This window comes from Eretmochelys imbricata, chromosome 3, assembly GCF_965152235.1.
Source record: "Eretmochelys imbricata isolate rEreImb1 chromosome 3, rEreImb1.hap1, whole genome shotgun sequence".
Taxonomy (NCBI): domain Eukaryota; kingdom Metazoa; phylum Chordata; order Testudines; family Cheloniidae; genus Eretmochelys; species Eretmochelys imbricata.
The window spans coordinates 90,978,266-90,994,703 of NC_135574.1; the positions used below are offsets into that span (position 1 = coordinate 90,978,266).

At 40.1% G+C, this 16,438-nt stretch overlaps 1 protein-coding gene across 1 annotated transcript in view; it reads right to left on the reverse strand.

Moving 5' to 3' along the window:
- Window positions 1-1,022: 1,022 nt before the first annotated feature.
- Window positions 1,023-16,438, reverse strand: part of CEP85L (centrosomal protein 85L) — a 179,521-nt gene continuing 164,105 nt past the window's right edge. The window contains exons 9-13 of the mRNA XM_077812142.1: window positions 16,117-16,234; window positions 15,566-15,616; window positions 7,407-7,514; window positions 6,721-6,934; window positions 1,023-5,382 (exon numbers count right to left, since the gene is read on the reverse strand). Coding sequence (XP_077668268.1) covers window positions 5,219-5,382; window positions 6,721-6,934; window positions 7,407-7,514; window positions 15,566-15,616; window positions 16,117-16,234 — 655 coding nt within the window. The 3' untranslated portion in view covers window positions 1,023-5,218. The remainder of the gene's footprint in view (window positions 5,383-6,720; window positions 6,935-7,406; window positions 7,515-15,565; window positions 15,617-16,116; window positions 16,235-16,438) is intronic.

The window sequence follows — 16,438 nt, forward strand, 5'->3', positions numbered from 1 at the left end:
GATCTTCAACAACTGGCCAATCCTTTTACCTCTCTGCACAGACTCATTTTAAACACACCCCCTTTGCTATTGCTCATTGACCTGCATGTTCTCTTACACTTTCCACCTCTGGACTCTTAGCCAGAATAGCGCATAGATTCTTCCACCTGCTGGCTGGGCTCTGTAGCAGCCAGAATATCTCCTAGGCTAGGGGATGAAGGACTTCAGAGCAGCCCATATATCTGCTAGAAGCTAGGCAAAAAGCAAGATTTCGAAGGCCTTGTATGATAGCAAATGAGCTATCACCCCACCCCATCCTAGATAAAAATACCAATACCAGGGGTCTCCCACATTGCAAGTACCTTAACTACTAAGCTAAAGGTAATGAAGGAAGTCCTACTTTCTCATTCCCTCTCCCCACCCGTATAGCCATTTTGTGTGGAGTTATGAGCCTGTCTGCAGGGCCTGATATGGTAGGTGTGCTCAGAGGCTGCCTATTCCCCCAAGTTTATGAATGGCACTAGGGCTTAGGCACCTGGACCCCTGGAGTGGGGCAGTAGCACCCCTGTTCAGAGGCAGAAACATGGGCACTTTTACTGCAAAAAGTTTAAGCTCCAAGTGAATCTAGGCACTTACAGGGTTAGGTGGCAGTGAGTGGGGGTTTTGTACATGAATACCAAGGGCGCACTTGGTGTCCAAGAGTGACAACTGTTGTGCCAACTTGCTTCCTGGTAGGTGGAATGGATTTTCTGTGTTAGGCTGTTTTTGGTGTAGGATAGGAGAAGAGAGAACTATTTAAAAAAAGGATTATGGGTGAGTAATTTTCCTTCTTCTGTCTAGGTATGTGTCACAGTTGGTATGTACTGGTATCTTTTCTCTCTGCTTTTACTTTTAGGTTGCTGGCCTTTCAGTGGAGGGACCATGTCTTGCTCCTATTTTGTATAGTGACTAGCACAGTGAGGCATCAATCCTAGCCGGGTGTTATCACAATATAAATTATGATTAAAAACAGTAATTTTGTAACAAAATTTATTTTTGCTCTGTAGATACAAATCCCAAACAACAAACAAAATTCCAGTGGAAAAATACTAGCCGTTAACAATGAAAACTTATTATTTAATAAATAGAACTTTGGCATTCAAAATTCTAGCTGTAAACCCTACTATAAAAAAATTACAAAAAGAGGCAACAACAGAGCTAAAGGTGAGCCACCCAGTGGCTCCTTTACTTTTTACACTGAATGCATTTTGATTAAGTCATGACAACTCTATTTACACATGAGGTATTCTGGGCGGTTCAAAAACAGAACCCAATTTACATAACTACCAGCCTTTGGGGACTGAGCCAGTACGTATGTCAGCTGTGCTTTTAAAAGGTAGCCTCAGCCCCCCCTCCCCACCGATTACCAATGATATATTGTCGTTAATATATACAAAATTATCATTCTGATTGAATTTCCCTCTCACTCTTCCTGTACAGAAAAACTGGACTGCTAAAAATCATCTAACTTACAAGATGTAGGCCTAGTACCTATAGCATTTAGTACATATTTCTAGATATTACGTAAGAGACTCCTTACTCTCAAAGCCTAAAAACAAAAGATCCGTAGTTCAAGCAAACAAGGTGCAATAATTATTGACATTCTTCTAGCTCAAGTAAAATTCATTGGGACTATATACATTTACTGTAGGCAACAAAAGGCACAAAGGTATGCAGCAGTGGACTTAATACTGCTGATCAGCTAGTCATATAAAATCCATTTATATAATTGTCAATAGCCACTGTTTTGTTTTCATATTTTAAAAATGTTGGTTGATTGATTCAAACAATCTAAATATTTCCCCACGCAGCAGAAAAACCTGTTGTATTCCAATTCTATTAAAACAACCAAATTCTAATTCCAGTTATGCCCATGCAACCCCACTTATGTCATTGAGGGTACATGGACATAAGTGAGGGCAAAATTCAGGTGTCAGGTACCTGAAGAGAGATTTCCATCCTTCCTTGCACCCTCTTATCTTTAAAGTAGAAAGCAGGATTATTTTCCCCTCTAACTAAAAGTGGTAAGAAATCTTCAGAAATGAGCAGAGCAAAATAACTTTGGCTCTTACAGCTACACTACTGGCAGTTTTAAAATGTCGCCTGAGTTGGTGGTTACAGCAACCTCAATAAATTACAGAACCACATCACTACAAACCTACACATCTGAGGTTAAGAATCTAAGTTAAGTTTATACAATTGAGCTGAACTACTTATAAACAGTAAATACATAGCATCTTCTATAGCTTACCCAAAGACAACTCCTTTCTATGCCATTTTCAAAATACATTCTTGAATACAGTAATTTACTGTAAGTATCACTTAAAGGATTGGAGAAATTAGACAAACTGTACAAAAATTACTGTACTTGTTTCTCTGAAAGTCCACTAATAGACAAAATGGTACAGTATCCACTCAGACTTTTTTTTAGCCCTTGAGATTGTCTCTAAGTTATGGCAAAAAGTTGTCATGACTAAATCAGTTTCAGTAATGCCACTGTTAACATTTGTTAATCAACCATATCATATTAAATATGTCAAATGAGACCACACACACTCTACTTTTTAACCAGTTAAACAATCATGCATATCTTACTTAGACAAAGCTTATTCTGTTTGGAGACATCTGTAAATTGATGCATATATAGCAATAGCTCCTACAACTGCAGGCCCAATTCTAAGAAATCAAAGAAAAGGAAAAAATACTTATTCTTGTGGGCACTTAATTCTAACCTTATCAGTAATTTGTATCTTTGGCTCATCACATCTGCCATTTCTCTCCCTGCTTTAATTTGACTGAGGCAGATAAACTCAGTGTGTTACTTTAAAAATCAAGTGCTCTTGTATTTTAATGTAAATACAATTGGCGCTCTAATATACCAAAGAGAAAAGATGCAGAATTACAGTATCATTCACAATAGTGCAACTAAAAAAAAAATCAAGACTTTCATACTGGGAGAACGTTCTATAATACTTTTGAATCATAGCAACTTCTTTCCAAGGATCTCTAAGTGCTTTATAAACATTAATCAAAACTCCCCAGTGCAGTATCCCCATTTTTGAGATGGGGAAACTGAGGTACAGAGATTAAGTGACCTGCTGAGCATCACACAGGGAGGACCTGGCTCAGATAAAAACAGAATCTGCTGTTCCCTTCTCTAACACTACGCTATCCCTCCAATATGTGCCCACGCGATTTAAAACAGGAATACATTTCCCTTTCATAGGCTGATTTTTTTAAAATGTAAAGATTAGGCTGTTCAGTTGTAAGAATGGAAGACTTAATGCTCCCAAAGTTGCTGCTTCAGTCTGAGTAAATCTGCACTTGAAAAATACTGAGAACCATTAATATAAACACTAAAATAGATTTTCACAGACCTAGGCCAGGTGTAGGGACGGTTTAGCAAGCAAGACCTGTTGAATAAATAAACCCATGTAATAGTTAGTCATTTAAAAATCTTCTGGTCAGTCTTTTCTAAGTTCATAACAATGACATTTAAACACTTTGTAACACAAAACAGAAAGCTGAAAATGTCAACATTAAAATCAGCAATGTCAATCCACGTTATTCTTAAGCTATTTTTCTGTTTTAAACAAACAGTGAAAATTAAATATAGATATTGTCAGAAAAACTGAAAATAGCCATTCCTTTACTACAGTTTGCTGTCTTCCAGCCCACTTTGTCATTGCCCATAAGCTTACTAACAAAAGATATCTAATGCTGTCAGCACTGTACTGTCAGCTGTAATAACGGCACAAGCAAGCTGCAGCTATTTGCTCTCAAAACTTTTTCAATTTTAAATGTGTTTGTAGTCTTTTATGATTATTTCTCATTGTCTGTTTAACATTAATAATGCAGCTTGACAGCCATTTTGGTCAGGTCAGCATTTGAAGGCAGAATTTATTTGCTGTGTTTGTCTCCAGTGAAATAGCGGTATCCTTGTTTTACAGTTACTCAGCTAAATTCTGATCACAGAATCTTTTTGCGGGAGTGCTAATATTCTATCTATCCTGCAGGGGCAGTCTTGCACTGGATAATGATGTGTTCCTTTATTTTTTAAAAAGTAATCCTTTCCTACAGGACTGGAAAAATCTACAAGTCCTGCACACCACACAAAATGAGAGAGTCTGTGGATAGCATTCTGAGCTTTCAGCACTGAGAGGCAGAAAATATTGTGTATGGGGCCCAGATGCTGCACGGTGCCAACCAGCCTCCTTGACCCACTGGATTTAGGGTGTTCATTACCTTCAGGAGGCCTGCAAGATTGGGCCTTTGATATAGAGGCTGAACACATTTAAAACAGAGGTTGTAGATAGAAAATAACTACAGTACACACACCATGAGATGTCTCCAGTGTCATTTTTTTGGACAGAAAGCCAGTCTTAAGACTTACAGCTGCTGGCTTTCGTGGGTTTGTGTCACACAGTCTTCATATTACTGAAACAAAGTTTTTAAGCAACATGTTAAAAGATGGCGATATGAAGAAGGTTAACATCTAAATCTGATGGGACCACATTCACATACAGAGTTTGTCTGCCTAGACTGTTGCTGGATAAAATAAAAACTCTAATAATTAACAGGATCAGCTGCTAAAACTACCCCTTCTTTCCCTTACCTAATTCACGAGGCAATTATAAAAAGAGCAACCACCTTTTGTTATAGTCTAAGACCACCCCAATTTGCTGTTTCCAACATGATGTGTTTTGCAGAAGCATCTGGCTCCACTGTCCATTTTTTTCTCTACACCTTTGGGTGCTTGAACCTGTCACTCCAGCCTTTCAATTCTGACAGTGCAATTCCAACCGCTGATGAAGGAAAGTAAGTACAGTAGTAACAACAGTGCCTTTTTCTGAGACTTTGCTTTGACTCCAGAAAACAATATAACCATACAAATTGTTTAACTGAGCCACGAGGGAGGAAATAAAATCCTACATCTCTAATGGGAACATTCTTCACAGCTTGGTCCTACATTCAGTAGCTTGGAGAACACAGATTTTATTGAGATCTGTACCACTTCAAATTATGATTTCCCTACCATCCCCCAAATTAATTATGCACAACCCTCAGATCCAGCAGAGACACCCATGTGCAGCTCCTATACAGTATGCAGTCTTCCCACAGGGCTCCTTCATAGAAATGCAAAGATCTGTAACACAGCAGCATTTAATAATGTAGTCATTGCTGTGAGACCAAAATGTTATCATTGGGTAATGCAGTTGTCTCCCATGTCCTGAGCATAACGGTCTGATATTAGAGTCCTCAGTTCATCAATATCCTTCCGTAACTGACACACCTCTGAGAGTTTCTTGGTGAGAGTTTCTGTGCTGTGGTAATTCTCATTCTCTTCAGCTGAACAGCTCATTGCTGTGAAAAACAAGACACAGCTAGAGCTTACCTTGCAACCACATGAAAACAGGAATACATTTACTTACGCATTCATTCACTTCGAAGAGGGCATGTTCGGTTTTTAGTGATACCAGGACAAAAATTGCTTCAATATAATGAAAAGCCATCCACATGCAGTACTTAGTGCACTTAAAACAATACACTATTCAATTTTTGAATCTACTGTAGCTCTTTCAAAGTGGCTATGGAAAACCCTAAAGGCCAGATTGTCTCCACAATTTCCGGGGGGGGCTCCTGCCAATAGAAAGCGTGCTGGGTGGGATGGAGGAGCGGTGGCAGCACGACTTTCTCCCCAGGAGTCTGGGGCACAGCCCAAAAGCAGGTGGACATGGGTCTGGGCAACCTGGTGGAGAGCAATGCATGCAGGATGTATCCTTCCAGTAGCCTGGAATAGCAAGACTAGGTATCTCAAACAGAGATGCAATTAATGCTCCCCTGGGACCTCACAGAGTAAAACCACCGTTCGGCCAACCCCTTCAAATGCTGCGTAGGTAACAGAAATGAGAACTACACGTGTCGATTCCTGCCCCAACACTCACTAGTCCATAACCATGGCTGGTCTGCAACAGCTCTCTATTAGTGAGGTCCTAGAGTATTTTCTTTAATTTATACCATCTCATGTTGTGATCCTACTGGAGCTCACAAAATCAAGTCAGATTAATAATCAGTTGGGAGATCTCAGTGCAACACCTATTTGCTTCAGGAAGTGGGTTCTATTAGTAGTAAACCTGTGTTACTGAAAGCATCCCTTGTGGAGTCTTGACTACTTATACTTATTCAAGATCACATGGCACTGTAAACTTATGTGCATTAATGCCAGTATACTGGCTCATCCGGAAGTATGCTAACATATATAATTTTCTCCACTTCTTCTCCTAACCTGTTGGCTATGTTGTGTGCTATCAAACAGCTGCTGCATTTCACCTTAGAGAAGATGGCACTACTCTATAAAGTGGTTCCTGATTATGATTTGGTCATATCATATACATTTGAAAAGAGTTTTGGGATCTTTGTGGTAAGAAGCACGTGGGGAATTACTACATTTTATCAGGCTGAGTTCTGCCCCTCCTGTATATCTTATAACCTGAAGGACATTAACAGGAAATACTTAATAGCCTGGAATAATAACGGCATGACCAAGAACACTTGAAAAATATAGAAAGAGTGATGTTTAGTTTTCTGCATGGTGACCAGAAAGTACAGGTCTCAGCCAGCCCAAACTAGATTCCATTGCTATAGACTGTGGTTTCTCAATGTCAAAGTACAATATAAATATTGTATGATAATATCACTTACATCTGATTCCCAGCAGTAAGGAGAGGTTAGGCTCCTTGCCCTGAGCTCTCTGGGTAAGAATGCTGCATAGTGCTTTCAAGTCAAACAAACAATGAGACATTTCTTTGAACAACTGGTCAGCCACTGGCATCTTTTGAGACACTGGCTGTCTGGACTGTTCCATCTGGCGTATCTGCTCCCTCAAAAAGGCATTCTCTTCCATTAGTCTTTGGTTCTTTGTGAAAATAAAGAAAGAAAGAAAAGGGCTGTGTCATTTTTGTCATCTAATACTAGCCCACACCAGTTGTAGACATCTCAAAACATTCACCATACAAAAAAGCAGCATATTTTCTGTTTCAAACAGTGAACAATATGAATTAAACTGAATGGACTTAGATAAATGATGGCATTTATTAAATGGCAGATTTAGGGCCTAATCTGATTTTAAAAATTAAAAATAAACCATCCATATCAAAGCTTCCAGGCTAGAACACTCACTCAAAGTGTGAATGGCAATAAATCCCCACCGATTTGTCTGTTTCATTCATTTATCGTGTCTTGTCATTAACTGAAACAGTAAGCTCTTCAGGGCAGGTACTGTCTCTTGACTACATACCTGCAGAGCACCTACCACAGTGGGGCCCTGACTGGGATCTAAAGCCCTACTGCAGTAGAAATATTTTTATCAGGGGTTTCTAATTACTTACTTCAAGCAGAGTTTTATTTAACTGCTGTATATGCCTTTCTTTTTCTTCCATCTCATTTGTCATCTTCTGCATTGTCAGTTTCCCTTGCAAAAGCTTTTCTTCCATAGACTAGATAGAATAAAAACAGGAATAAGTGCCTTAATTCTTGTATCTTGTCAGTTGGGGTATATTGTGGTCCATTGGGATAAATTTTGTTGAGGAACAAGTAAATCCAAACATAACAAGTACAGTAAATCATCTATTTATTTCACCACCTTCCCATCAGCGTTAAAATGACTCGGCATTTAGCGATAGGAACAGCTTCCTCTAGCAGTCAGTTGGGGAGCAAATCTCTGTAGGATACAGACTATTTCTAGTCAGAGAAAATTTTAAGTTATCATGGTAGATTTCTACAGTAATATCAAACCTCAGAGAAAAACCCTTAAAATAAGTTAAGTGTCTTCTTAATAAACACAAATACCTGTGGATTTTAAGTAGGGGAAAATACATGGAGTCTAAAATTACTATTCACTATAATTAATTCCAAGCAGCTATTTCCTTTTTATACGAGGAACGTCTTAACGCCCACTAAGTGTCAATTTTGTGCTAATTTCATTGTCACTAACAAGACGAAGTTCTTTTCACCTTTCTTTTTCCATTTTTAAGACTATGGAGACAACCCCTCCTGAGAGTACTGTCAGAATTTGATGGTAAATTCAGATCGAAGGCCTTTTTTGGCCTTTGATGACCACTCTTGATATGGTGCAGTTACTGTAATTTTTTACAAAATTATTTTTAAAACACCTGAACTGTGCAGTGGGGAGGGGGTTGTGTGTGTGAAAGAATCCTGATTAAACAAGTGGCTGCAAAGTAAAATAATTTAATAGCTTTTGGGTCACTTCAGCTGTCCAAATGATCATCCTAGCAGTTACAAACCAGCAATAACTGTCTATGAACCTATTGCTAATAAATACTCAGCTTCTCAGATTTGATTCCTACATTGACCAAAAAGATCAATACAAATTGGAGGATTGGGCCAAAAGAAATCTGATGAGGTTCAACAAGGATAAGTGCAGGGTCCTGCACTTAGGACGGAAGAATCCAATGCACCGCTACAGATTAGGGACCGAATGGCTAGGCAGCAGTTCTGCGGAAAAGGACCTAGGGTGACAGTGGACAAGAAGCTGGATATGAGTCAACAGCGTGCCCTTGTTGCCAAGAAGGCCAATGGCATTTTGGGATGTATAAGTAGGGGCATAGCCAGCAGATCGAGAGACGTGATCGTTCCCCTCTATTCGACATTGGTGAGGCCTCATCTGGAGTACTGTGTCCAGTTTTGGGCCCCACACTACAAGAAGGATGTGGATAAATTGGAGAGAGTCCAGCGAAGGGCAACAAAAATGATTAGGGGTCTGGAACACATGACTTATGAGGAGAGGCTGAGGGAACTGGGATTGTTTAATCTGCAGAAGAGAAGAATGAGGAGGGATTTGATAGCTGCTTTCAACTACCTGAGAGGTGGTTCCAGAGAGGATGGTTCTAGACTATTCTCAGTGGTAGAAGAGGACAGGACAAGGAGTAATGGTCTCCAGTTGCAGTGGGGGAGGTTTAGGTTGGATATTAGGAAAAACTTTTTCACTAGGAGGGTGGTGAAGCACTGGAATGCGTTGCCTAGGGAGGTGGTAGAATCTCCTTCCTTAGAAGTTTTTAAGGTCAGGCTTGACAAAGCCCTGGCTGGGATGATTTAATTGGGGATCGGTCCTGCTTTCAGCAGGGGGTTGGACTAGATGACATCCTGAGGTCCCTTCCAACCCTGATATTCTATGATTCTGTGATCAACTCCTCCAGTGGTGCTGAGTCAACGGCTCTTGAGTGTGCTTTAGTGGTCTCACCTCACTGTCTTTTTGACAGCTGAATGCTTAAATAACAATAAATCCATTTTATAAAGCTTCTTAAAGTTGTGGAAAACAGATACAGGACAAATTTCACCCCTAATTGGGTCAAAGTTCTTGCAATATCAGCTCATCTGAGACAATGACCTTGATCTCATGAGAAATTCACACCATTGCTTTATTTCCTTTGCCTAGCTTTTATTATATATATATATATATATATATATATATATATATATATAAAATCAGACTATAAACATTTGTCAAACTCCATTCATCTAAAACACTTATCTGTACTTATTGTATGTCACTGTGACGTAACATTCCATGTTCTCCTTCTCAAAAATAGGGATAATCCTGCTCTGCACAAATATGTGGAATTTGTTAATGTTTGTATAGTTCTGAAAACGTACATCACTAAATAATATTAATATTTCAGATTAAGTGCACGTGTCATCTTTTGCTGGTGTAGTGGGTTTCTAGTTCCTGCTTACAAAGGTTACTTCTGGGTTCCAAGAGACACCTCCACATACATAGTTCCACTGGGACATATACTGCAATTCAGTATGACCTTAGTTATCTTTGTCAGTATCATGCAGACTTATTTCACCACTTGATGATTTCCCTTATCTATGTTTATATGCTTTGCAGGATTATTTGGCTCAAATCCAGAAAGAGAAGCAGTCAAACTGCCTCACTCAGAATATTAATAAAGCTGAGCTACTGCTTATATAAACTCCTAAGGCTCTAAACCACAGACTCTTGCAAAGCTTCAAAAAGGGGGATTTTTTTCATGTTGGTAATGTTATTGCTCTCAAAGCCCAGTGATATGCTCTCGCAGTGCACCCAAAGGTTCCTTTATAGCCTTTGATCAGCACATTAATATGTAAAACCTGTTGCCAGTTCCAATTATTTGATGTCAATCCACTCCTAGCTTGCTCAAAATACAGGAGGAGCATACGTGGCAATGCTGCATACTTCTTCACTGGTGGAACTATTTTGATTTAACCTTTCCAGGCCAGTGGAACTCAAGGTCGTGTTGCAAGAATTAAAATGGGTTCTCCATAGATTACTGCTTACTACACAATGCTAGCCCATGTACGGAATGGCATTGGCTCAGAAGAATATTTTCTTACGTGGACTCCTGGAAAAGTCCTGTAAAATGTAATAGAGAATCACTTCTCTCTCAGAGAATTCTAAGAAGATGGTTAAAAAAAAGTAAGATTAATCGTTCTTTATTAAGTTCTATAGTTCAATTTCAATAGGAACCTTATGGTTTCATCCCAATTCTCTAATAGTTTTTCTTGAGGATATGAAGAACTCAAGGAGAAGAAGAGCAATAACTGAAGCAGCCATGGCAAATTGTGCTGAATTGTTCCAAACTGTACAGTGCTTTTGGGGCACAGAAAAATGCCCATGAAGTTTTAGGATAAACTAATTCCTTTTCGACTGAATATGAAATTACTCTGAGAGTTACATTCAAAGGCTAATGCACTAACCCACTGCCCATTTGACTCCCAATAGCATAGAGCTTTTCCAAATGCATTAACCTGAAAGTAATGAAGAATGGTGCTGCTGCTTCCCTATTCTGACACACCAGAACCAAAAACAGAGGATTTGTCTTCCCTATTACATTTTGACTTCTAAAAGGTGAATAATAAGAGAATTTACTCAGTGGTATGCTAAATCACCATGTAGAGCAGCGGTGCGCAAACTGTCCTGCCCGGCCTTTGAGCTCCCGGCCAGGGAGGCTAGCCCCCGGCCCCTCCCCTGCTGTCCTCCCTCCCCCACAGCCTCAGCTCGCTGTGCGCCAGCGCTCTGGCCCGCCGCTCCTGCCAGGGAGCACGGTGGCGTGAATGCGAGCTCCTGCTGCTCTGGGCAGCATAGTAAGGGGGTGGGGAGCGGGGGAGTTTAAGGGGCAGGGAGTTCCGGGGGGCAGTCAGGGGGCCGTTGGATGGGGCGGGGCTGTCAGGGGACAAGGAGCGGGGGAGTTGGAGGTTCTGAGGGGGGCGGGAAGTGGGAGGGGGTGGGGGCCAGGCTGTTTGGGGAGGCACAGCCTTCCCTACCCGGCCCTCCATAGAGTTTCGCAACCCCGATGTGGCCCTCGGGCCAAAAAGTTTGCCCACCCCTGATGTAGACCCCCCAGATATTGTTCATTTATATCAACTAAAAGAGGTTTTTACATTCAACAAGAACAGGAGTACTTGTGGCACCTTAGAGACTAACCAATTTATTTGAGCATGAGCTTTCTTGAGCTACAGCTCGCTAGCTCACGAAAGCTCATGCTCAAATAAATTGGTTAGTCTCTAAGGTGCCACAAGTCCTCCTTTTCTTTTTGCAAAGACAGACTAACACGGCTGTTACTCTGAAACCTTACATTCAACAGTCACACTGAATGTACATTTACATTCTTTGTTTTATGTTCATCCCATCTATGCACATTACAAGTTTGTTTGTTTTTTTTTAAAAAGACATGTTCAAAGGTACTATTAAGTTTTCCCATTTGATTTTCAAAATTCTCTCTGTCATTGTGTCTTATGTATAACTGTAGTCACACTCCATCAATGAATAGTCTGGAAATAATTTCACATACAATTCTATATTACACTGAATCACATGTTTCAGAGTAGCAGCCGTGTTAGTCTGTATCCGCAAAAAGAAAAGGGGTCCTTGTGGCACCTCAAATAAATTGGTTAGTCTCTAAGGTGCCACAAGGACTCCTTTTCTTTTTATTGAATCATATGTATGTCATCAGCTCATGAGTCACTGGCATTTGCCAGGGATCACTAAAATTGGAAACTTGTATTAATTATTAATCCTACCTTGGGTAGGAGCTTCATGTCTAAGTGCTCACTCACATACAAGCCCACTGGCTTACCATCCCGGACACACAGTACTATAGGTTTTCCCTTCCCCTCTCGCTGTGTGATTTACTTTATACGTTTTCTATATGAAGCTAAAATTCAGTTGTGTTAATCCCATCAGTCATGATACACAAATAGCTCCAACAATAGGAACGCCAGATATGCGTTGGATAACAAGTGCCCTGTACAATCTGGCTTTTCTATCCTTCTTAATTTTTATTTTTTCCTAAAGAAAATGTTAGTTCTGTGACAATCTAATTTAATCATTTGAACCGGAATTTTAAAAAAGCAACTGCCATCTACATTTTCTATTTTTGAAGATGTTCGGCACGCAAAACAACATCTCAAAAGTAACCAAGACATTAATCTCTCACAATAAAAAAAAAAAATGGGAAGATCAAAAACCATTACAAATAAACAGGAAATTAAAATGGTCACAAATTGTTGTTTGGAGCAGGATTTGTTTTCATTTCAGCTGATACTTCCAGGAGGCAAATATCAAAAATAATATTTGAGGGGCTACTTTTTAAAGAAAATACTGAACTGAAAATACACGTATAAAGCATAATTTTAAATTGTGGATGAACTCACTGAGTAAATAAGTAAAATTCAAAAAGGTATTATTAGTCTGGTTTTTGCTTAACCACATTCTGTGCTTCCTGGTTCTGGAAAGAAATCCTCCCTCTTCTAGTGATGTTAACAATTCACCTGCAATTTCCTTTAAACTCCCAGCGGGAGCAGGAGACAGGAGAACAAATGCTACATAATGACTGATGAGGTCAGAGGTCAAGTAAATATGGACTGATGGAACCCTGGTGGCCAGGAACAATCACTGAAACCTTCTTCTCCACCCCCACAAAAATATCAAGATGGCAGGGGAGGGGAGAAGGAAAAAGAAAAAAACAGTCCTGCCAAGATATGTGGGTTACTCAGCTGTGAAGTCAACAAGCCTGAAATTGCTGATCCCCCTTTGGAGCGGCCTAGGACTCCCTATTCTGGAACAGGCTGGGGAGGAACGGGGCTGGTGAAACAGCCATATTTCTTCTCTCCCTTCCTCTCTCAACAGAAGCACAAAATGACAATGGAGGAGCACACGAGGCATCAGGCAGGTCTACAGAGGGGAATCTGGGTGCTCTGGGGGGGGCTGACTCCATAGAGAAATAGGCTAGAAAGCTTCTCAGCTTCTAAAGTTCAAATTTTGTGCTTTTGGGGGTGGTCTGCTGGGCCTTGATCCAAAACCCACTGAAATCAATTGAAAGCCTCCCATTTGCAGCAGGCCATTAGTGCTTACCACCTGGTCCCTAAGGCTCATTGTGGATCTTTCTGGGGGGTGTTTATGGATCTCCCTGGATGCAAGTGCTGGTGCTCTGTATCTAGGAGTCTTCTAATGGGAAGAGACAGTATTATTTGGGTTGCCACCAAATGGGGCACTGAAGAGCTGCTTACAGGAAATTGGAAGCAGACGCGATTCAGGGGCAAGCACCTCTCTTACAAACAGGAAGACAAGAAAGAGATCCTAATTTAAAAATAGAGAAGTTTTAAAGGAGAGAGCAAGATCCCTGGTCACACAGAGTCCTCTTTGCACCGCTCTGGGAGTAAAAAGGCAACTTAAAGCTGCCCTAAATAGACAGCTGAGGATTCCCCAGGCATGCCAAATCCTTTGTTGGCATAGAGCTGGTGTAGCTAGTTCTCCACCATCCCTTTCCAGGACCCCCAAACCAGGAGTATGTATGGAGCATGCTGCAATCTGGCTGTCCCCGCTGTTGTTGGCCCTGAGGGTGTGCTGACGGGTACCCCATTGCACCTGAGATCCTGGTCCTCATACCTAGATTGGTTTTAAACTCATTATGACCCTCAATTATTTTCTAAGGGTGAAAGTTTTCTACATTGCACACCCAGTACTTATGCAGCAGGTAACTGAAACTGACAGCATCTTCAGCGACATTATGGAGATAAGAAGCCAGACTCTCCTTTCATATAAAACCAAGTTTTGCCTGCGTAACTCCACTGCCTTCAGTGGAGTCAGACCTGACTTATGATGGTGTGAGAACAGAACCAGCCTGTCAACTACAGCTGACAGAACGCTGGGCACAAGTGTCAGGTATGCAAGCTTTCCTTTTTCCACCTCTTAACTGTACGAGCATCCTGTGCTGAAGATACTGTTTAAAAATAAAAGGAGTCCTTGTGGCATCTTAGAGACTAACCAATTTATTTGAGCATGAGCTTTCGTGAGCTACAGCTCACTTCATCAGATACATACCGTCCTTTTCTTTTTGCGAATACAGACTAACACGGCTGTTACTCTGAAACCTGTTTAAAAATAGGTTGTCAATAGCAGCAAGCTCTGACAATGGACATAGAACGGTTACTGGGGCTAACTCAGGTTAGGGCAATGCTGGCCTTGGTACCAATAAATGAAGCAGAGCTTGTAGCCACTGGTCCTAATCCAGCTCAACACACAATTTGACTCAGCGTAAGACCCTCAACATATATTAATGAGGTCCACTGATATATCTAGCACCAGGGAAGTAGATGGAATGAGGAGGTTAAAACTATAGGGGAACTGGAGAGATCCAGGAATACATCGTGATGGCATAAGTGTGTTAAGCTACTAAACAGTCAGTCCAACTGACGGGTAAAATTAATCAGTTATTTTATGAAAGTAAGTGAAGGAAACTTACTTATTTTTGTTAACAGGTATGCCAGATCATTCATACTATAGCAACTCATCAATAGTGGCTTTTATTTCAAACCCATTCCTGTTAGATTTCCATGCATTCAAGACTGCAGCCTTTGAGCAACTGCTAGTGTTCAATATTTAGGAGTTTAACGTGCATTTCTTTTTCTTATCTGACTACAATTTGTGCCTGTCCCATGACGCATTGTTAAAGAGTGTGCAGTCATATCAATAGCACCAAAAGTGACATTATCCACTCTGAGGATATCTGACATGACATCCTTTAGACCATCAGCATAAGGCAGCTTGGAGGGAGGCAGTTTTCCACCTTATGCTGGGAATCCAATTTGTTTCTATCTGCAAAGTGCTAAAAAGCTTATTTTTTACTGATTAATAAATATTAGGACTTTCAGTTGCCCAATTTCATTTTGCTCATACTTGAAATTTAAATTCAGTTATGAAGTTAGCGAAACCACATACTACTTCACAGATTTGCATTTACTGTTTAATGTTTTTTCCACCAAATTATATGGCCAATGCAAAGAAACTTTGTAAAACATCAATAATGAATAAATTAGGACGCTACGAGGGAATGCAGATAACTGTAGTTAAGGTTGAATTAAGGTTAAGGAGATGTTTCTACTCCAAGCTCCTGTCTGGACAGATATTGTATATCTGTGTTTTAATAGCACATTATCATAAACTGCAGCTGACTAAACCAATGGCAAAATATATACATTTCCTTACCTGAATTTCTAAAATCATCCCAGCTATCTGATTTTGTTGATTGTCTATAACCTATAAAAAAAGGGAAATATGACTAAGTGCCACATTCAAAAAGATGATAGACCCTGTGAGTTTTAAGTAGAATAATCTCTATAATTTCTGATCTAGCAACCCTCTTTTCTTTTATAAATGTCTAAACCCAGAACTCAAATGACCTATCCTTGAAGAAGTAAATAATAATAATAATAAAAAAAAAGAGAAATACTGCTTAACACTCACAGCAATCTTCATCATGAAATTACTAATTACACAATCACAATTAACTTATTGCCAGTTTCTTGGTAAAAACAAAGTCTCTCTGTATTTTATTTGACCAAAAATGGTTTACATTTTCTTGTGCAACCGAGATTCATGCAAAACAAATGCACTGACCCATAAAACACGTGTTGAAGAAAAACCGGAATCAGCAATACACGTGAAAAATTGAGTGAGAGAAAAAGACTACAAAGGAACACAATTGGACATTCTGTGGACGCTGCTGACAGTTCATCTAATCAGTTTCATGGACTGACCTTGTGGGCTTTCTCGTTCTTTTCTTTGAGGCATTCATTCTCACTCTGAAGCTGTTTTGTGTCCAACATGGGGAGGCGGATACCATCTTCCAGGCATTTTTCTACTTTCTGTTGCAAACTGCAATTCAGAGATAAGAATGGAAAAGCAACTAGTCAATGTATTGGGAAAACAAGGAAACAAAACTGCAAAATGTTCTAGTGGAGGGTTTAAAAAGCACCATAAGCAACATCACCCAGTCTCTCACCAAACCCACCAAGACTTTACAAGTAGATTCCAGCTTCATGTATAAGTAAACCGACAGGTGTAAATCCTGGATTTCTT